The sequence below is a fragment of the Sciurus vulgaris genome (assembly GCF_902686455.1).
Source record: "Sciurus vulgaris genome assembly, chromosome: 12".
NCBI lineage: Eukaryota > Metazoa > Chordata > Mammalia > Rodentia > Sciuridae > Sciurus > Sciurus vulgaris.
Window position 1 is genome coordinate 44048989 of NC_136473.1, and position 26724 is coordinate 44075712.

The 26724-nt window shown below is 33.9% G+C and overlaps 1 protein-coding gene across 2 annotated transcripts; it reads right to left on the bottom strand.

Moving 5' to 3' along the window:
• Window positions 1-530: 530 nt before the first annotated feature.
• On the bottom strand, window positions 531-26369 carry MTPAP (mitochondrial poly(A) polymerase). 2 transcript variants are annotated; one of them, XM_079107316.1, is made up of 9 exons: window positions 26174-26369; window positions 21779-21951; window positions 21010-21243; window positions 19473-19697; window positions 14279-14490; window positions 10514-10740; window positions 2955-3047; window positions 2804-2877; window positions 531-1221 (listed from the first exon to the last, which is right to left on the bottom strand). In XM_079107316.1, the coding sequence occupies exons 1-9, from the start codon at window positions 26328-26330 to the stop codon at window positions 904-906; spliced, it is 1713 nt and encodes a 570-aa protein (XP_078963442.1). In that variant the 5' UTR covers window positions 26331-26369; the 3' UTR covers window positions 531-903. The 2 variants fall into 2 exon arrangements, with proteins under 2 accessions (XP_078963442.1, XP_078963441.1); XM_079107315.1 differs by having other exon boundaries at window positions 531-1266; window positions 26174-26368.
• Window positions 26370-26724: the final 355 nt, after the last annotated feature.

Here is a 26724-nt window from a genome sequence, read left to right on the forward strand (position 1 = left end):
AAGAAATATTCAATCTGTAACATATACTGTGTTTCAGGCTCTTGATCTAGCACATTCCTATGTTATCTTACTTAACCTTCAAAAATCTAGTTAAGTGGGCTCTGTCATCATACCTACCATACAGATGAAACAACCAGAGGCCAAGAAGACTGAGTAATTTGCCATGAGCCAGGATGGCTCAAGTCTGTTTTTCAACATTACACTACTTGCTTCAATTGACTGTTACTCTACATTGAATGTATTAAAAATTATACATATTTCCTATAAGGAGAGGAAGTGAAAGGGTATTATGAATACCATTTTGCATTTTAGTAGAAACAGGATTTTATTTTTTAAAACAGAAAAATTAAATACCATTTTAAAATATCATAATATTTTTATATATTTGACTTGGAACACCTTGAATGTAAGGACTGAAGTGTTTGGATTGGGTTCAAGTTTAAAAAAAACAAACATTCTTGGATATCAGTACCAACTTTTAATTTATATGTGAATAAGAGTACTTTGCTTAAAATATAGAAAAATACATATTAAAGAGCACTCCCAAATTCCAAAGCTTTATTGTACTCACTGCCATACATATAAACTAGAAGTCCTTTTAAATAGCTTGATTTTAAAGTTCGTTTTTACTATTCAATTTGTATAGTTTATTTAGTCAAGTACATTCCAATCTTCTTTAGCCCATTCCTTATAGTTGATGCAGTAATAAAATGCCACCTTAGTGTCAGACTGGGCAGACAGAAAATATCCCAGAACTTTAGACCAGGTAAAGGGGGTAAGTGAGAAAGACTGTGAAAAGTAATGACAAAAGAAGGGCTCTGTCAACTTTCACACCTGTTCTTCTATGCAGTCCACAGATCATCTTGTAAGATAAAATCAGTTCTTAAAGCAAAGCAGCAGCCATTATGTATGAGTACTAATTGTTCTTTTCCCATTGGTGCTTGTGGAATTTTCTGTACTATTACTTTTTATGGAGTCTAACAAGCTTTTAATTCTTTCACTTGCAGGCCTTTTGTTTTTCTTCTTGGCAAGAGACTTCATATTTGCAACCGATGGTAGCAATAGGGCTGCCAGCCCCCAGGGCTGATTACTTGATGGGGAAGGTCGATCTTTATCTTTCTCTTGTAAAATCCAAGCACTTTCTCTGGCCAAATCTACAAATTTTTGTAGCTGACTTTGACTTACATTTTTGCTAATGTTGAGAGAAGTTTCAAAAGGGTTCTGAATGTGCAAAGGAGAAGAATCAGGTTTGTTCTGTTCCCTTCCCTATAGATTATGACACAGAAGAAAAATATATATAAACATATGAAGGGTTTTAATGTCAAAAACACATAAAATACCATCATTAATTTACAGGGTAAAAAAAATCCTTTTCTAAGGGCGTTAGGTAGGTATACATGTTATATGAATATGTATGTGTGTAGTTCTGTTGTCTTTCCCATTGTAGTTTTATGAGTATCTTTAGAGAAAAATAACTTAGGTTTATGATCTAAGGATAATGATGTCACTGCTCAGATGTCAGGTATCTGCATTAGTTCAAAAATAAAAATATTTTTAAAATATTACAACTTTTACCTAAAAAAAACACAAAAGGAAGAGAAATGGTAGAAAATAAGATGAAGATAGATTTATCTTGGTAAAAACATAACCTATTACAGGAGGCACAGAAAAATACAAAATTAGTATCTTTAAATGTAATTAGTTCTAAGTATGAAATGAGAAAAAAGAGGAATAAAGGATTATTCATTATTGATTTAAACACTAAAAAGCTTCCATTACATTCCTAAACATCAAATAGTAAGGTTCTTCCACTTAAGAACATACCTCAGAGAAATATAAAGAAAACTATGAATCACATAAATAGTAGTAAGCCTATCTGTTTCTTCCTCTTTCAAATGATACCAAATATTACATAAATATTCAAAAGCCAAAGATCTGGATTCTCCAAACTTGGCAGCACCTGTTTATTCCCTAACTTCACTGATGCTGCTGCTCAGTGGGTGTCCTGTCTGCCTGCCATCTCTGAATCCCAAGTACAAAAAAGATAACGAAAATATACATTTGGTGACCTTCAACTTCTAGAGCACATTCCAGAGCTTTCAATGTCCCTTCCCATTCCCCGCCTCACATTTTCATTTTAACGAAATCTCCCACAGCAGGTGAAGAAATGACAAAAAAGAATATCTGGGTTCTTGCTTTATGAAGCCAATTCTCAAAAAGTCTGTAACCAAGTATCCAGATCTAAACAGAATAAACCTAAAGAGCATAAGCATTCCCTAAGGGTAAACACATTTTGCCTATAGTTCTGCTCTGATTTTCTTTCTTAAAATAACATATATCAGTAGAAGAACTATAATCATAAATTCACATACTCTAAATAAATAAATTAATTCTTAAGGGCTCAAACTGAGGGAATCACTCAAATCTATCCTTGGGACTTCATATCAAATTTACTGCACAGAAACACAAATCAGTTTAAAAACAATTGTATTTCAAATTACTTTATCCATAAAACTTTTCAGGACATAATTCCACATTTTAAAGAATATAGTATTAACACTAAATGATGTCAGGAATGCCACAGCACTGTGACAAAAGCAGATGTTAAAAGAGCTGCCTTTTGATCTTCCAATTAACTAGATGAACAAGCTTAGGTACGTTAGATAACTCCTACAGACATCAATCTGCTTACTACTATCACTTTAGCATTGAAAGGAAACGTGTTAGATTTGTTAGAGTATTCTGAAAAAGTATCAGTATAGTTGTAACACCATATACCTTATAATCAAAATTCAACACTTACCTGTCGAATATTTATGGAATTCTTATTGAAAGCAAAATTGCCAAAATATTCAAAAAATTCCTTCAGTAGTAATTCTGCAAGAAAATAAAGTAAGGAAAATCAGAAGAATGCTTGAACCCAAAAAGTAATAAAGAAAAAGAAAAGCATTTACCTAATGTTTCTGTGTTTTCTGAAGGTTTGATTTTATTCAAGTCACGAACAAATGTACAATTGTTGCCTTCTATTATACATTTATCTCCTGCATCTTAAATAGAAATTAAAAATATTTCACATTATACTTCAAAGATATTTTCTACTTCAGAAAATGATCTGAAGAAATCAAAATTATATATGTGTCCTATTATTAGTGTTATATATGTTTATAGTTAATAGAATTTAAAACAATTCAAAAAGATTTAAGACAGTAAAATTAACATTACCTTTTCTTTTCCTGCTCTTTTTTTAGATGGGGGCCGGTGGGGGACTATCGAGGATTGAATCCATAGGTGCTTTACTGCTGAGCTACATCCCCAGTCTTTTTAATTTATTTTAAGACAGGGTCTAAGTTGCTTAGGATGATCTTGCTAAATTGCTGAGGTTGGCCTCGAATTTGTAGACTTCCTGCCTCAGCCTCTTGAGGAGCTGGGATTATAAAACTACAGGCATGTGTTGCCTTGCCCAGTTACTTTATATCCTCTTTAGCATACTAGTATTACACTTTCTAACAACCCATTAATTACTAATCAATCTTTTATGCTAATGAGTTTTCAGGTTATGAATGAAAATATAGAGGAGTTTCTTTCACCCCATCCTTAAAATTTAGATCTCTATTTCCATTCTTACCACCTTTTTGTGCTTTTATTCACTGACTTTACACGTGATACAAACTCAATATTCTACGACTTTCTAAAAACTCAGGTAATTTCTAAAAGGAAAGATTTTAGAGTGACTATAATTCAGTTAATTCAGTAAAATAAGTTCAGTAACACACTTGTTTTCAGCAGTTATGGTTTGGATGTGAAGTGTCCCCCAAAAGCTCACATGTGAGACAGTACAAGAAGGTTCAGAGGAGAAATGAGTGGGTTGTGAGTCTTAACCCAAGCAGTGATTTAATCCCCAAAAAGGGATTAACAGTGGTAGGATGTGGCTGGAGGAGGTGGGAACTGCGGCATGGCTTTGGGTATATATCTGTAATCTGGCCAATGGACTCTCTGCTTCCTGATCAACATGTTAAGTAAAATAAGCCAGTCCCACAAAACCAAAAGTCGGATGTTCTCTCTGATATATGGATGCTAACACAATAAGGACAGGGAAAAGAATAGAAGTTCACTGGATTAGGCAAAGGGGAATGAAGGGAAGGGAGTGGAGATGGGAACAGGAAAGACAATAGAATGAATAGGACATAACTTTCCTTTGCTCTTATGTGAATACACGACCAGTGTAACTTCACATCATGTACAACCACAAGAAAAGGAAGTTATACTCCATGTATGTAAAATATGTCAAAATACACTGTCATGTATAAACTAAAAAGAACAAATAAAAACGATATTAAAAAAGAGTTCTGTTGAATAGTATTGCTTTAAAAACCTGATTCTCAGTCTACTCAGAGATGACACCCCATCATTGTTTAATCCTGTACCACTGATTTTCTTCTTAAAAATATTGTATGAAACAGTGGAAAAAACTCCTAAGTAAATACAAACTCTCAGTTGTGAGGAAAATAAACATGTAAGCACCTTATTTAACTCATATAGAAATGTAATGACACCTTTCATTACATTATGTGAACTTAAAAACCATAGGAAAAATGAACACTATGTGCTTATTAAATCCCTTGCTTCCTTTGGAAATCTTTAACTTTTCGTGGATTGGTATAGCATTCACTGTTTTTCAGCACAACACATATGAAAAATAAAAGTCACTGAGAAACATCCTCATAGACCCATTCAGATAGATAAACAACACATTTTTCAAGAGGCCATATGATACTACAATAATTCATAATTTGTTACAGAGTTCACTATTGGCAATAACTGATATTAACAGATTACTAAGGGTTTATAGCATAATCATATCTATGGGCTGTATAACCCAGATAAATTTATGTTCATTTATCTGGTCAAAGGAGCAGAAAGACATTGTATCAGGTATAAGCACTTCTAATAAATAAGGAGAGGTTGATGAGAACATGAATAAAGGATGTAGTAGGCATCAAGTTCATGTGAAAGCTTAATATCTCTTATAAAAAATTCCTTTATCATGTTATATTTTATAATAAGAATCTACTGAAACTAGAACAGTTAAAAAATATATAAAGAGCTATATTCAAGTTCTATTACACTTATTAATAGGTCTAAATTTTCCAGGATGCCATGAGTCAGCAATCATTAAATGAAAGAGGCCAACATGTGATTCTGCTCTACTAATTAACAGTACTAACTGTGGAGGACAGAAGTTTAGGCTTAGCAGACATCTAAGGAAAGCCTCCAATGTGAGGCCACACAAAAAATAAAGCGAAAAAACTATTTTTAGAAAGGGGCTAGACAAAGAAGACCACATGAATAGATCATACAATGCTTCTGACCATTTCTGAGAAAAGACAGACAATAGGTAGCAAGTCTAAAATTAAGTTAATGTTAATATGTAGCAAATGAGGGAAACAAAAATAAGAAAATAAGTAATGTTATAAACCATTATTGGCTCCAAAGAATATAAAAAGTGGGCAGGAAAGAAAATTTATTTTACTTTACTCCATGATCAGATATGAATACTCCTAATAATGTAATAGGTACATAGCAAAATTATGATATATGGGCGATAGAAAGGATAAGAACAATGGAGGGGGGAGGCTACAGAAAAGAGTTAATTCTTCCTCTTCCATAAAAGGAAATCTTTGGTATCTAAACCTGGAAGAAAAAAAAAATGTTCAACTGGCTAAAAAAGTAATTCAAACATTTGATTCAGAATTAAGAGTTAAATGTGTGATATATGTCAGTTAAAAGAGTTAAAAGTAGTGAGCCCTCCATGGAGAGACACAAAAGAAGAAAGAAAAGGTTCAGAGGGTAAATTACTATTACAAAGTTTGTAAGATTAGTTTACTCTTTAACTGTGTGTCTGTAACTTCAATACAAATGAAACATTTTTTAAGAATGTTATTCTCCTCATTTGGAAGAATGTTAACACTAATAAGAGTGAAGTCTACCAGTGTACATATATTTGAGACCATTAGACATGTACACACATATACATACATATATATGTATGTGTGTGAATACACACACACACACACACACACACATATGACAAAGGACTCATACCCAGAATATAGAGTTCCTACAAAAGAATAATACAAATACCCCAAAAATAAATAAAAACGGGCAAAAGGCTTACAAAAACTTCATAAGAAATGTTCAAATGGCTAAAAAGAAACATGAGAAGATGCTCAACTTCATTAGTCACTGGGGAAAAGAAAATTAAAAGTACACCATGATGCCATTACACAAGCACTAAGAATAGCCAATCTTACAGTATCAGATGTCTACAAAGACAAAGAACAGCTAGAACTCACATGTAATATGCATGGGAGTTTACACTCTGGAATACTATTTGGTAATATCTACTAAAGGTGAATATACCCAAATTCCAAGATTCAGATTCCACTCCTAATGAAGCCAGAATTGGGAACAGGTAGTTAGTGTAGAAATAGGGGATCGGGTCAAATCGAGGAAATGGAGGCCATAAAATCATCTGCCTCTGGAAGTTGGAAACTGCCCCTGGAAGAATGGAATGTCAAGGATCTCCGGAGCCCATTGATTACCAAATTTACCTGCCTTTATCAAGAACTGCAAGCAAGAAGCTGCTAATTAATGCCCCCTGGGCCCTTGCCTGCCTGAATCACCTTGTCCCTCCCCCTGCCCATGGCTTCTCACTTAATGCAAAACCAAGCCTAGTCACTAGGCAGGAAGGAGAGATAAGGGGGGGAGAGAACTGGAGAACAAAAGAGAATTTAACCTATAAAAGATGTAGGGTGCGCTCACTTCTTGGGACTTTTGAACATCAGCCATGGCCCCCTTCTCCCTGCCAGGAGAAGTCTGTATTATTAGCTTTAAATAAAACCTGCTTAATATGCTTGCCTTGGCGTGCTTCTCTAGTGTTCAATCTTCAACATTAGAAGAAGCAGAACTCGTCACCGGTAAATGGCGGTATCACTAGTATACATCTGATAGAAGTGAATGCCCATGTTCACCAAAAGATAATATGCTAGATTGTTCATATCAAGGGATACTGTTACAGTTCCAAATTACAAATTACTCAGATACCCATCAAAAATAGAATTAAAACATTTTTTGGCATATCCTTATAATGAAATACTACATACCAATGAGAATGAATAGTTCACAAATACACTAAAAATATGCATCTCATAATGTTAAGCAGAAAAAGTCAGACACAAAAGAATACATACCATATGATGTTATCTTTAATGAGGTAAAAAGCTGTGCTATTAGGAAGGGTGGGGTGGAACAGGGCCTCAGAGAAAGCATAGCTGGAATTTCTGGAGCATTTTATCTAATCTGCTAGTAGTTATGGGTGTGTTCCATTTGTGAAATTAGTATATATATATATATATATATACACATATACTTCTACATGTATTTATATTTCAGTTTGAAGTAAGTTCTGAAAAGTGCTTGGGTTTTAATCCTAGCTCTATTGCCCTCTAGTTATATGCCCTTATGAAATTTAGATAACCGCTCAGTCTTATTTTCCTCATCTACAAAATGAAAATAGTAATACTGTCTCATAAGTTTGCTGGGAGGACTGAAAGAAATGCTGCATACAATTTTTTAGCCAAGTGCTTGGCACAGAGCTGGCACTCACTAAATTGTTACTGGGTCATAAATTAAAATTATTCTCTATTCTGGGGTCTCTGCATTAATACTTATAATGAGGCTGCCCAGTCATTTCTTCCTCAACCTTCTAATTCTTCGCTGAGGACCTAGACCAAAAAAATTCTTACCAACAGATGTTTATAAGAGGAAAACACCATAAGCATAAGCACAGAAGTAAATATAAAAAGGTAGCAAAGTCAAAAAAGATGGAGGATAAAAGAAAATAAGACACATGGGGGAAAGTAGTAGAGACTGTTAGGAAACTCAAAGAAACAGAGAAATTCAAGAGTAACTAAAATATACAAGTTCCCTTTGTAGTCCACCTTGCTGAATACAAAAAGCCCCCAGTATTAAAATGTTCATCCAACTGTCTGAATGATATTCACTAAACTTGTACTATGGACTCAACCATATGCCAGGAACATAAAGACAGCTTGCTCTAGAGAAGCTTTACCAAGCTCAGTTGGACAGATAGAAGAACCACAACAATCTAACATCTGTTCCAGTACAGGTGTGTGCGAGAACTTAGAAGCCATTAGAGCACACTACCTCTCAGAAGGCAGGAAGGACAGCCAGGGAAGACCTAACAAAGGGGATCCACACTGCACTGGGTTTGTCTGCTGCCCCCTCACCCCACTCCCACTAATCGTGAGGAAGTTCTCCAGGTAAAAGGGAAGGCAGGGAGGTGACCATCACAGTCAAAGGCAGAGACTTGAAAAAGCATGAAAGATCTGACATCAGCAAGAAGTTTAGAGTACTCACAGAAATCAACATAACAGAAGAGGAAAGGGAAGATCACAAGGGGCCTACATACAATGTTAAAAAGTATGGGCTTTATGTCAGCCTAAGTTCCAAGCAGCGCTTTATTACAAAGTCCTAGAAGTTCTGGATGTATTCTAAGAATTCATTTTAATAAACAAGCAAAAATTTTTTTTTCATTTTATATTTAAAAAAATTTCAAAATTGGACACAATACCTTTATTTATTTTTATGTGGTGCTGAGGATCGAACCTGGTGCCTCACACATGCAGAGGCAAGTGCTCTACCACTGAGTTACAACCCCAATTGCAAGAGGCCCGAAAATTTCTCTAACAATGTTTAAAAACTAAAAGAAAAAAATTTTAAAACGATTTGTTTTGAAGTGGAAAACTAAAAAACCCCAAACTAGTTCAGTCTGTTTTGATGTCGTAAGACATGAATATATTTAAATTTATTTTTAAATAGATTTAAAATAAAAATGACAGGTAATTTTTAATTTATTCACAAATCATGTTCTTTTTCAAAAATAATTATTGCAAATATTTTTAAAAGATTTTAACTTAAATTTTTTTTGACAGATTTCAAAGGAGATAACGTATCAGATATGTCTTTTTGAAAAATTACTTTGTTAGGTAAGAATGGATGATGGGAAGCAAACTAGAGGTAAGGGGAGAAAACTACAAGCCTTCAAAGGGCAACAAGGAACTGACTCAGGCAGGGTAGGGAGTATTTGTAAGACTGGAAGAGAACAATCAGGATTCTCAGTAGTAGCAGTCTGCCCCTAACATAAACCTGCCTCACTTATTCCTCCTTTTTATAGCTTCTGCTCTTTTCTTTTTGAACTCCAAAAATCCCATGATATTTCCCCACAATGATTTATATGAGAGTCATATTATGCATCAGTGTACACACACAGCAGTAAAAAAAGAAGGGTTACTTATAGGCTGTTTATTAGTAAGATTCTATCAGTACTCTATGAGTACACCTTACCCCTTCTCTAAAACACGTCTACATTCCCACAGCTCCATAAATAACACCTGACACATGAAAATCAACAAACACTAAATAAATGACACCAAGGGATAAAATGAGCAGTGATATGGATGTTACCCTTTATTTCAACTTCAGAAGTGACCTACATGAGCATCACCCTACCCCTTTGAAAACTTTCTATTTTCCATTAACTTAATCACAGCTAGCTTTCTTAAAAGCCCAATCTCAAACTATACTAATACTTAAAAGCATTCACAGGAAGGGACTACTTCTAATTAGGTTAATAAGGGAAGGTAGCACAGCATAAACAGTTTATTGAGAGAGAAGATACATTTCAGGCAGAAAAATAAGTGTGAACAGAAGCACTAAGATAAAATGTCATGAGACCACTGGCTGGGATGTGGGTACACATGAAGATAAACAGTGGAAAAAGAGACTGGAAAATCATATTATAGCTAAATAGCTAAAGGTTTTAAGTGCCACACTAAGGAAATAGTTTGAGGTTCATCACAAAGGGAATAAAATTCCTTTTAATGTTATTTTAGACAGGATGAACTTAAAAGAACTATCTGGCAACAATATACAGGATGGGTAGAAGATAGGCACATATACATATTTTCAATATATTTTAATTATCTTCCTTTTAGAAATTAGAACTATAATATTTTACTATAAATCTGGAAAGAGGTTCATATTCAGAAAGCCATCTCTGAAACTGTGCTCCAATCAAAAGTTGTATCTGGGAAATGTTTCTTTTCACTCAGTCACTAAGGGAGAGGCTCTGACTGGTCCCATGACTGTTGTAAACAACTTTGCCAACTGACACAAATAAAATAGAACTCTCAAAATTTGGAAAGGCCCCAGCTCCACAAATCATCTGCTCTCATGACCCCTGGTGGCCATTAAAAATAATAAAAAAGCACTTAACCTTCAGATCACAATTTAATTCAAATTTAATTTTTGAATTTAAAAATAAAATTATAAGACTAAAAAACAGATATTCAGGGCTTTGATAATGCATGGTAATTTAACTTTATTCATAATATCAAAAAGAGAAAATACAGAAGACTGCTTGTAGTCTTACCTGCTAGGATTTTTAGGGAATCTAGTGTTGGAAGAATAGGGGGTGATCTTTGCTGGAGAAAAAAGATGACCATCACTGTAAGAGAGAAATTTGTAATCCAAGCACCAGGAATACTAGTGGTTAAGGAATGTGCTCGAGCCCAACATCGCACACTGAACACCAAGGCTCTTACTCTTGAATCCAAGGCACCGTACATATAAAGGAGTTCAGAACTTTTCAAGGCAATCCTTCAAAAAAAGAAAATAAAAACAAATTTTTTACCCCCAAAGTTACAATACAAGGATAAAACAAATGGGAACTTATCTACATCTGAAGGTACTGAGAATACCATGATCTAATTATCAAAAGCATTAGGCATCAGCAACATAAAATTTAATGTAAATGGTTTAACATCAAGTACATTCATTACCATTAAAACATCATTTTAAATATTAACAATCACAATGAAGTTATAAAAAACTCAGAACTTTTTAAATTTTTTGTTCTTTTTAGATATACATGACAGTAGAATGTATTTTGACATATTATACATACACGGAGTATAACTTCCCTTTCTTGTGGTTGTACATGGATGTGGAGTTATACTGGTCATGTATTCACATAAGAGCAAAGGAAAGTTATGTCCAATTCGTTCTACTGTCTTCCTATTCTCATCTCCACTCCTGTCCCTTCATTCCCTTTCATCTAATCCAATGAACTTGTATTCTTTCCCCTGCCCCTTATTGTGTGTTAGCATCCATATATCAGAGAGAACTTCCAGCCTTTGGTTTTTTTGGGACTGGTTTATTTTACTTAGCATGATAGTCTCCAGTTCCATCCATTTACCAGCAAATGCCATAATTTCTTTCTTTTTTATAGCCGAGTAATATTGCATTGTGTATATATACACATTTTCTTTATCCATTCATCTACTGAAGGGTACCTAGGTTGGTTCCATAGCTTAGCTATTGTGAACTGAGCTGCTATGAACATTGATGTGGCCACATCACTATAGCATGCTGACTTATATGCTGAGGACAGCTGGGTCAAATGGTGGTTCCATTCCAAGTGTTCTGAGGAATCTCCATACTGCTTTCCGGAGTGGATGCACCAATCTGCAGTCCCACCAACAATGTATGAGTGTACCTTTTTCCCCACATCCTCGTCCACATTTACTGTTACTTGTATAGATACAATTTCAGTGTTATTTTAATTTGCAATTCTCTAATTGCTAGTGACAGTGAACATTCTTTCATATATTGTTGACCAATTGTATTTATTCTTCTTTGGTTCCTTTGCCCATTTACTGATTGGGTTATCTGGTGTTTTGTTTTGTTTTTTGGTGTTAAGTTTTTTTAGTTCTTTATATATCCTGGAGATTAATAATCTATTTGAAGTGCAGTGGCAAAGACTTTCTCCCATTCTGTAGGCTCTCTCTTCATGCTCTTGATTTGTTTCCTTTGCTGTGAAGAAGCTTTTTAGTTCGATACCATCCCATTTATTGATTCTTGATTTCACTTCTTGCACTTTAGGAGTCTTTTTGAGGAATTTGGTTCCTAAGCCAACAGGATGGAAATTGGGCCTGGTTTTCCTTCCAGTAGGCATATGGTGTCTGGTCTAATACCTAGGTACATGATATGATCCCCGTTGAGCTGAACTTTGTGCAGGGTGAGAGAGAGGGATTTAATTTCATTGTACTACATAGAGATTTCCAGTTTTCCCAGCACCATTTGATGAGGGGCTTTCTTTTCTCCAATGTATGTTTATGGTGCCTTTGGCTAGTATGAGATAACCATATTTATGTGAGTTTGTGTGTCTTCTACTCAAAACTCAGAATTTTAAAAATCAAAGTTCCTAAACATGATTTAAGTAATACGTGAAAGACACAGAGCTTATTATAACAATCACTGAAGACACAGATGCATCACACCTGGTTTATTCAGTCCTTTGGCAGAAAAGTTATCCTAAACACAGATGAAAACATTCTATTCAATTTATTAAGAAATTATTTAGTCTTAAAATTCTTATAATTTCTAAAACAGCCCAACTCATCCAATGAGACTACTAGAGGTAGGAAATGAACACCTCAATTGAGAAGTTCTTGCTATTTTAAATTTAGGAAAAGTCTAATCTGAAGATAAAATGCCTGTTAAGAAACCACACTCAGGCTGGGTGTGACGGCACACACCCGTAATCTCAGCAACTCTGGAGGCTGAGGAAGGAAGATTGAAGTTTGAGGTCAGACTCAGCAACTTAGCAAGGCCCTAAGCAATTTATTGAGACCCTGTCTCAAAATTAAAAATAAAAAGAGCTGGGGATGTGGTTCAGTGGTTAAGTGCTCTTGGGTTCAATACCCTGTTATCAAAAAAAAAAAAAAAAAAAAAAAAAGGAAACCAAACTCAAACCCTATGTTCAGTAGGTTTTCCTGGTCAAAATTTTAAAATGCATATTTGAAGAATTATTAATAAGAACTATTTTAGAAATAAGTTTTTTGATCAAAATGTGCCTTATAATTTCTCAAAGAACCTAGAGAGATCACAAAATCATTTAAGAGTATCAACTTAAACTGTTACTGAAGTACCAGTACAGCATTTACATGTGAATTTAAAATAAAAGAAATAGCAAATTAGAAATACATGGTGACAGTTTTATATATGTAAATGCACCTAAATTAAGCTAAAAAACAAATATTAATAGAGTATGATATCTGATAAAAGGAAACATTGCAAGCATATAAAACCAAGAAAGCATAAGACTAGTTCTTAAAAACCTGTGACAAGAAGACATAACAAAAAGAAATGCCATTTTACATGTTATAAAGGAAATATATAAGAAAAATACAGTACATTTAATTTTTACATTAAAATTTGGCAAGAGCTGGATGCAGTGATGCATGCCTGTAAATCCCCACCATCTCAGAAAGCTGAGGCAGAAGGATGACAGGTTCAAGGTCAGTCTTAGCAATTTAGCAAGATACTGTCTCAAAACTAAACAAAACAAAAAAAAATAAAGACTGGGGATGTAGCTCAATGATAAAGCAGCCCTGGGTTCAATTTCCAGTACCAAAAAGAGGTGTGGGGCAAGAAATAAAAAGACTTTACTCCATGGACTGCTTGAAAGAAATTCAGAAATACTAAGCATTAGTTTGCCAGTGAACATTTGAGTTTTACCTAAACTGCTCTCAGTTATGATTATTCATGTAATAGATAGTATACTGAAATCAAACTCATCCAATGAGGTTACTAGATGTAAGAAATGAACACCTCAATTGAGAAGTTTTTCCTATTTTAAACTTAGGAAAAGTAATCATTATAAAAAACTTGTCATTCCCATCTCACTTTTTTCTTTTAAAGGCAACAGGTTAAGATATACCATGCAGAAGTCTTAAGCTATTCAGATCTCTTTGTGACTTAATAGCAAAAACCACATTTGTTTAGTACACAAAGCTGGAGGCAATTCAGAGGTAAAACTCAAGGTGCTACTTTATTTCTAAGTATACTTATAAAGACTTATGCTATAAATAGTACATTTTACACTATCAGGCTATATAGTAAGAACAAAGAAATACAGTTCTTCTCAGATGATGTTAGGTATGCTTACATTTTAAATGCAATCCTTTGTTCAGGAACACTAAATGATCAATAGGTATAACACAGAGGATTTCCTACTTTTCAATTAGTACTGAAGCATGTCCTAAGAATTCAAAGCCACTGATTCTGTATATGAAAAAATTAAACTAATAACTTACAAAGTTCACATTTAAGATGATAACTGAAGAGATCATACCTATTGTTAGTAGTCAAATCACACTGAAATCCAGAGGCTTGATGGGAGAACCTCACAAGTGGACACCGAGCATTTAATATTTTTTGTACACCCACGCAACCAGGGCCAAAGTGGTCAAGACATTCTCCTATCACAGAAAGGATCTTCTGAGTTGCAATTCTTTCTGAAGGAACATTTTTCACTTGAAATTCCATCAAAAAATTTCCTATGTTCTAAACAATAAAAAACATTTGTAAATAAGGGCTTTTTGTAAGAAGGAATTTATTTGTAAACTTTTCTTGTAGAAGGTTACCCTAAATTATTTCTGGCAAAAAAGAAACAAATCTACAAAATAAAAACTCTTCATGCAATCACTGCCAAAAGCTGGATAAAATGTCCTTAGTTGCCTTTTGTTTCTCCAGAATATAAAGTACTAACTTGAAAAATCACTGGCTTTTTCTTATTAACTTACAAAACAGTACTATACATATAACTACTTATTCTATAAATTCAGTGAACATATATTTGCCCTCTCCTAGTTAGCCATTACATTTTAATAGCTAAAATTATAAGTCTACAATAGCAAAAAAACCCAGCATATATAGACTCAATTATGTATAGGAATTTTTAATGTTGAATAAAATGAACTATAAAATAGTAGAGAAAAATCCCTATTCTACAAATGAGTCCAGAAGAAATGTTAAAAAAAAAAGACAACATACTTCAGTCTGAAAACAAAATGAATTCAACATGGATCAAAAACTAAAACATAAAAGGTGCAACAAAAAAAGTAGAAGTGAAATATTGGAATAGCAAAGGATTCTCTAAGCATGACACGAAATTCCAAATGACACAAAAGAAGTAATATGATTACATAAAAACTGATAATATATTAAGGCAAAGCATTACATTCATTACTAAATAAAACACAAATCAGTAATACATGTCACAGAAAGGGTTAATTCATGAAGACTTCACACAAATGAAGGGGGAAGACACACTTTTTAATAGGCAAAAAAAGACAAGTTAACAGAAGAAATAAAAATAGCTAATAAACAAAAGGTGTTCATGTTTTCTAGAAACTAAAGAAAGTAAAACAGCAATGAAATTTTTCATTTAACAGTCTATCAAAGACTGACTTTCAGCACTGGTAGGTATAAGGAAATGAATACAATACTGGTGGCAGTATAAATTTGGACATACTTGTATAACTTGTCAATAGCTATTAAAATGTTAAATGTATATTTTGACTATTACAATGCTAGAAATTACTTCAAATAAATAGTTATATAAATGAGCCAATTCACAAATAAGTCCACTCTCTAAAGCATTGTTCGCATGGTAGATAATTTTTGGCAGCTCTAAGGAGCTTAATAAGCTTCCCCTCTACTAGAAAGCATTCCTCCTAAAGGGATTAAGGCACAACGTTTATCATGGAAATCTACCCAATTCCTCTCAGCTGAGTAGACAAAGCATGGACAGCTATTCTAAGCACTATAGGAACGTACCATGCATTCACCCAGAGATCTACACTGGAAATTAAAACTAAGACTGAGAGGTAACCATGTAGTTGAAATCTGTAACTGAAGCTTTGGGGCATGTATTCTATACCACAAGCATGAAAAAGTAAAGAAAATCAATAGAAGTGAGAGGGAAGAGTGAGGGAAGAAAGATAAATGAAGCAAACATATGGAAAGAAACAAAACTTCATGGGTTCTTATTAGTCTATACTTCCTCCTTCCAGTCCTTTCCTATGACTCATCCACATTATTGACTCTGGGTCTTAATTAAGCTAGTTTGGGTTCCTTTCTGTTATTTTCAACCAAAGAACATTAACTAATATAACTGGCAATAAAGAGTAGAGGAAAAGATAGCACCCCAATTGTCTGAACAGAGGATTGGTTGAGTAAATTAAGATACAATCATTCAAAAGAATATGCAAACAAGGATGCAGTAGTAGACTGGACTGCAAAACACTATTAACAGGAAAAAAGAAAATCAAGTAACAATTTGTAAATTAAATTATTATCTGTAAATATTTAGTCTTTTTTTAAAAAGCACTTATACATGCAAAAGAAAATAAGCCCAGAATAAAATACATTGTACAATTCACAGTGGTTATTCCTGGAGATGACTAGACCAAGCAGAGATAGTCAGTCACATTGCACATTTCTGTATCTACTACTCTATAATAAGAAAAAATAGATTAAATATACAAATATTACATGTATACAAACAATTCCTATAAAAATGTTATATTGTTTCTATTAATTTTTACCCTCTAGACAGATTCCGATTTACTAGGATGATTTTTTTATTAAAGGGAATAAAAACACATTTTCCTTAAAAATATAAATGTTTCAAAACTCTGGCAGTCATTTTGGTTTAACATCTTTAATGTTTTTCCCTAGTTCACTCTATTTTCAAATACAAACACAGGAGCTGGGGATATAGCTCAGTTGGTAGGGTGCTTGCCTTCGAGTCCAAGGCCCTGGGTTCAATCCCCAGCACAGCCAAAAAATAAAAATAAAAAAATACAATCACACACAAATTTAAATGGGAAGTAAGACAAACAAAAAACAACCTGCAAATTAAGTATGGGGCTCCTTCACAGAAAAACAAAAAAGAAAAACATTTTTCATGAATATTAAACAGGACCAGAAGAAAAAGACCAGTTTGGGGATCAAAACATCTCAGGATGGTAAAAGAACATTAATCGGGAGTCATACTCTATGGTAGAGGAGCAATGTAGGCCTCAAGCTCAGAAGTAAAGGGTTAGACTCACTCCCGAGAAAAGTGATAATCAGACTTTTACAAAATTAAATACTATCAATGAAAGAATAAAGTCTTTGAGGTAACAGAAGTGAAAATGATACTAGAAAAAACAGATCTGAGTAACGGAATTACAGACAGGAAATTGGAGAATTATGAACTATGAGCAGGGATGATAGCTAATATGAAGGTGTTCATCAAATACTCTGCATCTCCTTTCTGGCATTTGGGAGGATATCACACTCCTGTACCTCTAAGGTTAAGCCCTGTCATGTGCTTTGCTTTGGCCAATGAATAATTAGCAAAAGCTTCACATCACTTCTCAGCAGAAGCTTAAAGAGCACTGAGTGCTTGGGAGAATACAACATCTACAATGCCACCGTTCACCTGGTTTGGACCCAAAGTCCAAGAGGTAACAGTTACGTGGTTGTCACTGAAATTTGGGGTTATTTATTACCAAAGCTTAACTTAGCCTAATCTGACATAATAAGCAAAAGAACAAGAAGCACATGGGGTAATTAAATAAACTGACCCTCGCAGTAATAAAAAAATGCAATTGTAGAAGATGTAGATGATGAAAAACACATCTATAATGAGCAAAAATAAAATACTCTCCAAAAACTACTCTTCAAATAAGTAGTTTTTCAAATTTTTACCTATTTCAGAGAAAAATTCTTTAGAAACAGTTAAAGACAATTCCCACTAATATTTGCTATTCCTGTAGCACTACCTAAATGCAGATAATCTAATAAAGAAAAAATACATACTTAGGCCCATTGCCCATACCAGTCATCTACACAACAGAAAATAGGACTTAGCCATTAATTTTTACTTCTATTACATAAATCCTCTAGACAGCATCTTACTAGAAAAAGCAAAGCTGATGGAAAAACCAAAGGTGGATTTTAGTTTAGGATTTTATGCTAAAATGATTGTTGTTAAATCACACATTTCGAATGTAAGCATCTCTCACACAATGAAACAATGGATAAATCTAAAATTTACTCTTAGTAAGTAACCTTCATTTATTTATTAGCAAATAGTCGGTTAACTAACTGTTGTGCATAGGGTAGCACACACAGTGCTGTAGACATACCAAAAAGTCTCTTCCTAACTTCTCTCAACTTAGGCTGAAGAATAAAACAAGTACATGAATGTTGAGGGCTGTCTTGGACAAGATGGCGCCTGGCAGTGAGCCAAAGGGCACTGACTACCAAAATAAGGAAGTACCCAAAAAGGCTGCTTGCTTACTAGTTCCTTGGAAACTTATGACGCGTTAACGCCAAGCTCAAGGATTGGCTATCTAATATCATGCCGCGCGTGGGCAGCTTGTGATTCATATAGTGCTATGCTGACATTCCTCTACATGCTCTCCTGCGTGAGAGAAAGCTTTGCTATAATTGGCTGATAAGCTAGGAGCCTGGGGGAGGAGAGAGGGAGAGGGTAGAAGAAGGGAGATAGTGGCAGAACAAAGGAGGTAGGAAAATAGGGAGGACGCAATAAATCTCGTCAACTAAAGATCGGTGGTGTCTCCTTTCTCCTTTCATTCCACAACAAAGTGGAATGCCAAAAAGACAACAAAGTACCAAGAAGTAACAGAAGAGTTCACTAAAGTGCAAAGTAAGGCTTTAAGAACTGGATGAATTTGAGTGATTAAATTTTTCACTCTATTTTATGGCTAATGTTTCTATTAGCAAAGCTATTATAACCTTTAATTAGCATTTCTCAAAAATCTTAAGTGTACTACTATTTATAAGATAGAAACTCACAAAATTTAACAATAAAGGCGGAAAACTAAAGAAACAAAAAATACATGAGGCAAATAGCAAATGACCCATCTTAATAACTAAACAATTTAAGGAAAAAGCATTTATAGAGTTGAAAAGACAACTTAATGAAAATCTGAAGAAATAATTTGATAAGATGTAATCATGTATCTATGCCTATATGAAGCTAATAAAGCCTTTGAATAAAACAAAAATCAAAACAATTTTCAGAAAAACTTAGTCAAAAATAAATTTAGAAATATTTCAGGTTAGATCACAGATTAAAAACATTAGTTAAGAAACATATAATGTGAGTAACATAAGCAACCTTAACCTAAAGGAAAAACTTCTGAACCATTGAAAAGAATGCTTTTTGTTTTTTGTTTTTACAAATTATGCAGAGTAATCACAATAAGTAATTCCCTATATAAAACCATATTATATAAAGTATTATCCCTATGATATATATAATATATATATATCCCTATAGATATAGTAATCCCTATATAATACAAAGACTTTACAATTCAAAAGAATCAATAGCAAATAAACCATATTCTTTAAACACAACATTACTAAGTTTAGATATAAAGTTAAAATTTTATTATGTTCAAAGATTTCACTTTTCTAATTTTTTAACTTTCAATGATCACAGTAATGAAAAGAAATACAATTACCTTATGAGTGCTGATTTTTCCAATTTCATCTAAATCCAAAAACATGTCCAAATCACACCCTAATTTCCCAAAAGTGTTCACTGAGGAGCCGAATGGTCTGACCGTACAGTCTGGAAAATATGCAGCTGCTATGTCCTCAATAAGAGAACAGGTGAGATACCGGAGCCTGGTGTTTTCCTCTGTTAGCTGGAATTCCTTCAGGAGAGTGTTTAACTGATCATCTATCTAGCTGGCCAAAACAAAACCCACAAAATACAGAAAATGTACAGGTCATATAAATAATTGTCATTTTACTTCTAAAGATGTAATAGTTTTAGAGATCTACCTTAAAAATATACTTTTTTTCCTTCAGTCTTAGAAGATTTAAAAAATAAGAAATCAATTCTTTAAAAAGCACTGAAAACACTAGCATAATAAAAGATGGCTAGAATTAAAACTATTTCTTGCAAGCAATGAGTACAAAACAGTGTTTTAGGAAAATGAAAAGTAAGCAAAGGGCTCCGAAGAGGTCAAAACAATCACAAACCTGGGAAACCAATGTTAAAGGGCAAGAAACTTTAAAAGTAAACAACAACTTAAGTAATGAAGGCCCAAGGTCTACATATCGATAAACAACCTGTGCATTCACTAGAAGTTTGGTGCTAAAATTATCAGAACTTTGAAACTGTGTGCTAGGTTTAAGTATTTAAAGTAATAATAATAATATTGAAAATAACTGAATTAAGCATTCAACTAAAAAAAAAGTGAAATATACAAGATTAGAAGTACAGAATTCAAGTTAGATCAAACCAAAAAATGGTAGTATTTTGATAAATAAAACCATGAACTGATTCTTTGTAAGGACTATGAAACTAGCTAAAAGTTCAAAAAGTCTAAGAAAAACCAAGATAAATACAATACTAAGGACAAAGAAAAGAGATAAAACTAGAAATAAGCACTTTAAAATTTACATAATACCAAGTACAATTTATGTCATTATGTTCAAAACAGAAAGAAAATTTGATCATCTAAAAAGGCCCAAAATTTTGGAAGGCTATGATTACCGCTGAGGAGTACTAGAGGGCATGGGGTGTGGAACAGAGGATTACTTTCACTCTTCACTCAACATATTCTGTAGTTTGAATTTTTTTAAAAATAATCCCATCTAGTAACAGATATTAAAGCTGGAAAAAATTGGCAAAAGATATACTAATGTATTTTTTTAAAATATACTTTAAGAAGGGTTTATTCTGTGAAAAAGACAAGGAGAAAACTGTACTATCTCAAAATCATTTTCCATTTATCAAAATAGATAATCTGAAGTGTGAAAACCTGACATTTACTTGATGTGCTGAACCTAATGTAATTGCTAGAAATGGAAGAAATCTCTTCTTCATGTTATGCATTCATCACCACCATCCACCTCCACAACCCTTTCCAGCCTGTAAAACCGAAGATCTATACCCATCAAACATCATAGTGTGCACATTTTATAAGAACTTTCATAATAAATAATTTCAAAAATATTTTTAAAGTTGAAGTATACCTATAAACTTACACTTTCTGCATAACAAAGTAATTCAAAGAGCTTCTTGCTCGAAGGAGGCAACTGGTTACTTGACTGTATACATGACCGTTCAGAAGTCTGGTTTGATGGATTCTTTGGCTTTAAATTGAAGAAACGAGACCTGAATGGAATTGCAGCCTCTGTGACCATGCTTGGAGTATGAGTTCCATTCTGCAGTGAATGTATGCTTTCCTTTTGGCAAAATTCTACAACAGCATAGAGACCCTATGCCAAAAATGTAAAAAAAAAAAAAAAAGAAAGAAACAAACAAACCAAAATGCATTTTACAATACGTTTAACATAGTATCTTCAAAATAATTATAATGCTATGAAATACTACTTTTTAAAAATTTATAAATGATATCATTCTAACATGAGCATGTTTTACTCATTATAAGTAAATTAAGAAAAAGAATATAAAGTGATACCAGTTAAGAGAAACTTTAATGTTGAAATAGAAAATTAAAAGGCAAAACAAAGATTCCCTCCCACTGTGGTTTATCTAAAGTATTAGATTATCAAAAATATTCAAATAAGGGGATCATTCAACCAAAAGTTACTTGTAATTCTAAAACACTACTGTTATGAAATTTTATTCTCATGTCAAAAGAAAAAAACCTCATTAAAGAAAGTTAGATGATGAAAGACATAGGACTTAAAAAGAGAATCTAACTTTACTATATTACAAAAAATCAACAACAAAAAATGTCTATCCTTTAAAAACATGAACATTAAGTTAGACTGTTCTTCAGATACTTACAAAGCTCTCATAGAAGAAATGATTATTAATAGGTCCATGTTGGGATAAATACTTGAGAAACTTTTTTTCACTGATTTTATTTGGGCAATGAATTAAAACAGTTCGCTGTGCCTGTTCTCGTCTTTCTTTTTGCACCTCAGAGAATCTCTTTTTGGAACTCTTGTCTTCAGAGCCTATGAATGAGACAAAAACATTTTCACACATACATATAAACTCACACGTAAAATTTAAAACATATTTTGAACGATTTGGCATGGATCCACCATATTACCCAGCTATACCACTCCTCAGTATTTATCCTGAAGAATTAAAGTCTCTCACTACGGTGATAGGTGCATACTCATAAGAAATTTTCATAAGCCTAATGTAATGAGACAATTTAAGAAGTCCAATACAATGAATTAAGTTATTAAGGAGTTTATCATTGTCAAGAGTCTTGATCAGGCTCTATCAATTAAGTTACCATCTATCATGTGATCTACATTACAGGGAAATTAAAGAAATTAAAACCCAGTGCTGCCCAAGAAGAGCTCATAATAATTTCACTAAAGATATGGGGCATTTCCCCTCTCCCCGACTACTTAAATACCTTTCTATGCACAAGGAGTTTTACAAACACAGAAAATGAAGAAAAGAACTGTAACAGTCAATAAATTAATCCTCACCTGGCCACAAAGGGGAGATCAAAAAATGAACTAAGTATAAAGAAAAAAAAAAAAAAATCACTCAAGTTCTAAGAAAACATTAAAGCCAAACACTGAATTTTCTTTTTTTAACAACTCATTTTGCCTCCAAGATATTTAACTTCACAGTTAAGTGGCTCAAAGTGCTTCTTTCTAAAGTCTGGAATGGTAGACTCTACCATTCTACCAGGATATACACCACCAAATCTAAAATCAATAATCTCCACAAAATTTCAAGGAGATTAAACAAAATAGAAAAATGTAACTGACATGGAAATCAGAAGTTTTTAGTCTCATTTTCTTTCAACGAGCCACAAAACTGATGGCTCAAGGAAACATTTACCTACACTATCCTTGAATTTCAGCAAACCCCAACATATCTTCACGGAAAACACAGAGAAATATGAGTTACTGACAATAGAAGCTGGCTGAACTATGAAATATTAGCTTAGGGCAAGTCTACTGGCAAACTAGAGAATTCTTGTCCCTGGTCTACTTATCATTTTTAACAAGTGATCAAACACAAAGGAACATATTTCTTTTTCCTAAAAGGCTAGATGCTGAAAAAACATCTTTGAATATGTGCCTTTGTCTCCGTTCCCAGTATCAATTCTTTACGCTAACCTCTTATTTCAGTCCTGTATCACCACCACCATAGCCTGACTGTGAATTTGGTCTTAGTCATTCTAGTTTTGTCCTTCTCAAGTAATTCTCTATGCTGCTGCCAAGATCTTTATAATATATAATAATATATATCTTTAAAAAGCAATAGCTTTTTAAAAAGCCTTAATTCTTTGATTTGCCTGCTGAAAATCCTTTAAGAGTTGTCACTACCTTTAAGATCAAGTCTAAATTCCACAGCATGGATATATAAGTTCCTCACACTTTCTTATCTTCCCTCTTCAACATCAGTTTCTATCATTCTTCTTTTGCACTTTTCACATATAGCAGTGGACACACAAGATACTATCACATACTATGAACTCTCATGTCTTTTCCCTCTGTTGAAATGCCCACCTTCTCATTTTCTGTCTGGCAAACTCCCATTCATCCTCCAAATTTTGCTCAGGTCTGTAAAGATTTTTGACTCTCCATGGTAGAATCTCTTCCATCTCTACATTACCTTATCTCAGCTTCTATGAAGGAATGTAATTGTATTGCTTAATACTACAATTTAAATAAATATTTAAATATATATTTAACAACACAGAGGTCTAAGCAGTTAAATATTTGTTTACAACATAGGAGAATATCTTTTTCCATGTTGAGGACATGAACATCTCTACTCTTGTTCAATCTGATCTCAGTCTACTGATTGTCCTCCTTTCTATCAGTCCCTATTTCCTTCTCTTCTTATGCTACAGACTCTGCTTAGACCATCTTGCCACTTTTTCAGTTGTAATTACCACTTGTACACATTCTTGCCTCTGATTTTCACTGAGTCTAGACAGATGTCCACCTACTTACTGTAAAAGCAAAGTCAAATAGTATAAAAGTTTGTAAGTATAAATCCTCCTCTAGACTTCTTACCTAATGGGAATTAAATGGGTTAATTTGAATTAAATTTTGCCACCTGTATTCGAAAGAGTCCTGCATAAGGACACTCCTATTCTCTTCCTACTACAGTTCTTTCCACTACTTACAATGAAAGTTAGATCAAAACTAAAACCAACCTTAAAACAGTAAAAATGTCTGTTTCTGGAGTCTGCTTACATGGTTTGATGTATCTTCTCTATTCTACTTAACCCATTAAGTCCCAAGCTTTCAATTCTGTGTATGTCACTGAAATTGACACAGGAGCATTAAAATAGGTTGGAAATTATAATCTACAGCTTATATATCCCTTATATATAAACATATACATAAAACATTTTCAAACACTAATCATTTACCTATTTTTTCAAAAGAATAGAATTTTAAAAGCACAATGTTTATTTCAAAAGATATCACAGTGGTATATTTACTCTCAATTTAAGTTTTTACAGGTGTCTCATATCTAGGACCATGGGAATTAATGGGTTAATTTGAGTTTAATTTAACCACCTGTATTGGAAAGAGTCCTGAATAATGACACTCTTATTCTCTTCCTACTACAGTGCTTTTCACTACTTACAATGAAGCTAGGTCAAAACTAAAACCAAAAGGAAAGTGGAAAACTAGATTTTACTTCATTATAAACATTTTTCAACCATTAGCATCTGACCAAAAATGGAACTGATTGACTCATGACAGCATATATTCCATACTACTAGAAAATCTTATATGAATATTTCGGCAGAGAGTTCTCACACTGCATGAAAAAAGTGATCTGATATTTCTCAGGTTCCTCCCAACTATAAAATTATTATATGTATGCATATAACAAGTAAGGTGCAGTTGACAGTTTCTCTTTTGAAATGGTAAAGAAATTCACATAAGCATTTTGTTAACTTGCTATAGCACATGAATGTCCCTGAATATACAAAATGAAACATTTCCTTTAAATATAGAAACTGCAAAGCTTGTAGTAAGTGAAGAGGATAGCACTGAAATTAAAAGTGGGTTTTACCATTAATCTTTGCCATGTGTAGATGGGGAAGGACTGAACTTGCAAGCTGAACTAGTCTGTCTTCTCAACTATAAAATGGAGTAAATAATAATTCCTTCCATACCTAGTCCACAGGTTTAGATCTCAAAGAGCACATGAAAATACTTTCAAACTTAAGGCACTATACAAATGTTAAATTCCAATAGCTTTTTTAGCAGAATCCTTACTCAAATTTACAGGGTTAAAGAAAAATTTTCAACAGAAACAGCTTTATTAAATACAATCCAACCAATATTTCAATGAGATGTCATGAGTATTTCTCACTCTCTGTCCATGAGTCTTTCATACATTCTGATGAGGACAATAACTTATCAGAAAGAACAATATTTTACTTGTTTAGTATGCTTTTGAACTGCTCCTAGAAATAACTTCATCTCTTAAAACGGTACTTCCAAGAAATGGTAAAAATAATAACTTGCTTGGGAACTTGACTCAAGATCCAAGTTGTGTGACCATGCACAAGTTATTTAGCAATTTGAGTCTCTTCCTATATCTATAAAATGGAGACATATAATTACAGCAAGATTGTTTTAACAATTATAAATAGCATAAACAAGCTCTTGGGCCACAGGAGAGGTTCAAAAAGAATGGGCTTCTCGATACACAAAGAAGCATACAAATTTAGAACACTTTCCCCGAGCCCGCAACAACAGAGAATGAAAATCTGTTACAATAGACTTTGCTCAAAACAGCCAAAAAATAAACAGCAAAAAGCTTTATCAATAGAGTCCTACTTCTGGGAGCCAGAAATCCTGGGAATTCATTAGGCTCACTATATTCAGCCTTCAGCAACATCTTATGGATATCAAAACCATATGGATTAGTGAATAATGAAGGAAATGACTGACAGGAGGTATATTACTATTGGCTAACAAACTTCTCCTGGCCTGAACTTCAGAGGTTTATACAACTGCATTACTATAAAAAGGAGCAGCCCCCCAAAAAACGTCACACAGCGACTTCAGCAAAGGCGGCGGCCGTAGGTCCCCCTAGTGAAATGAAAGGAGGGCGGGACACAGCTATTTCCACACGTCAAAGCACATGTCTATGATCCCCACTCTCTTTCCTCTTTCCTCGCCAGGTGTGGGACCGAGCTATGGCAAACCGAGGACACAGCGCCATTACCTGTCTCCGTGCTCCCAGATGGCTGCTCTTCTCTCCTTAAGTCTGCGGCTACAGTTCCTGGACAACTGAGAGGCCGAAGAGCAGGACGCTGGAATCGACTGTTTCTCTGGGCACACAGGGACACACAGGTCAAGCGCCCCACGCCACGAACCGCCATTGTCAGAGTAGCGGAAGCGCGAGGCTCAAAGGTCAGTGGGTTTTCGCGCCTGCGTTCTGAGACGAAAACAACGGGCAGCCTCGAGGGTCAAACTAGGGGAAGACGTTTGCTTATAAAACTAGAAACTGAGGTCGGAGAGATGCCTGAGATTTCAGACATATTTATGTTGTCCAAATTTAAGCGTTTGTATGTCTCACTGTACTCTTGTGAAGTAAGCAGTGGTATTTCCACTTTAAAGAGTTTAACTTAATTCTTAAAGCTCATTCTCATTTTACAGAAGAGGAAAATTAATGAGATTCAGAAGTCAGACTCAGGTCCAATTTCCAATGTTATTGTTTTGTTCCCTACAAAAGATGAGGTTTGTTTATTCTCGAAAGGGTTACAATTCTTGTAG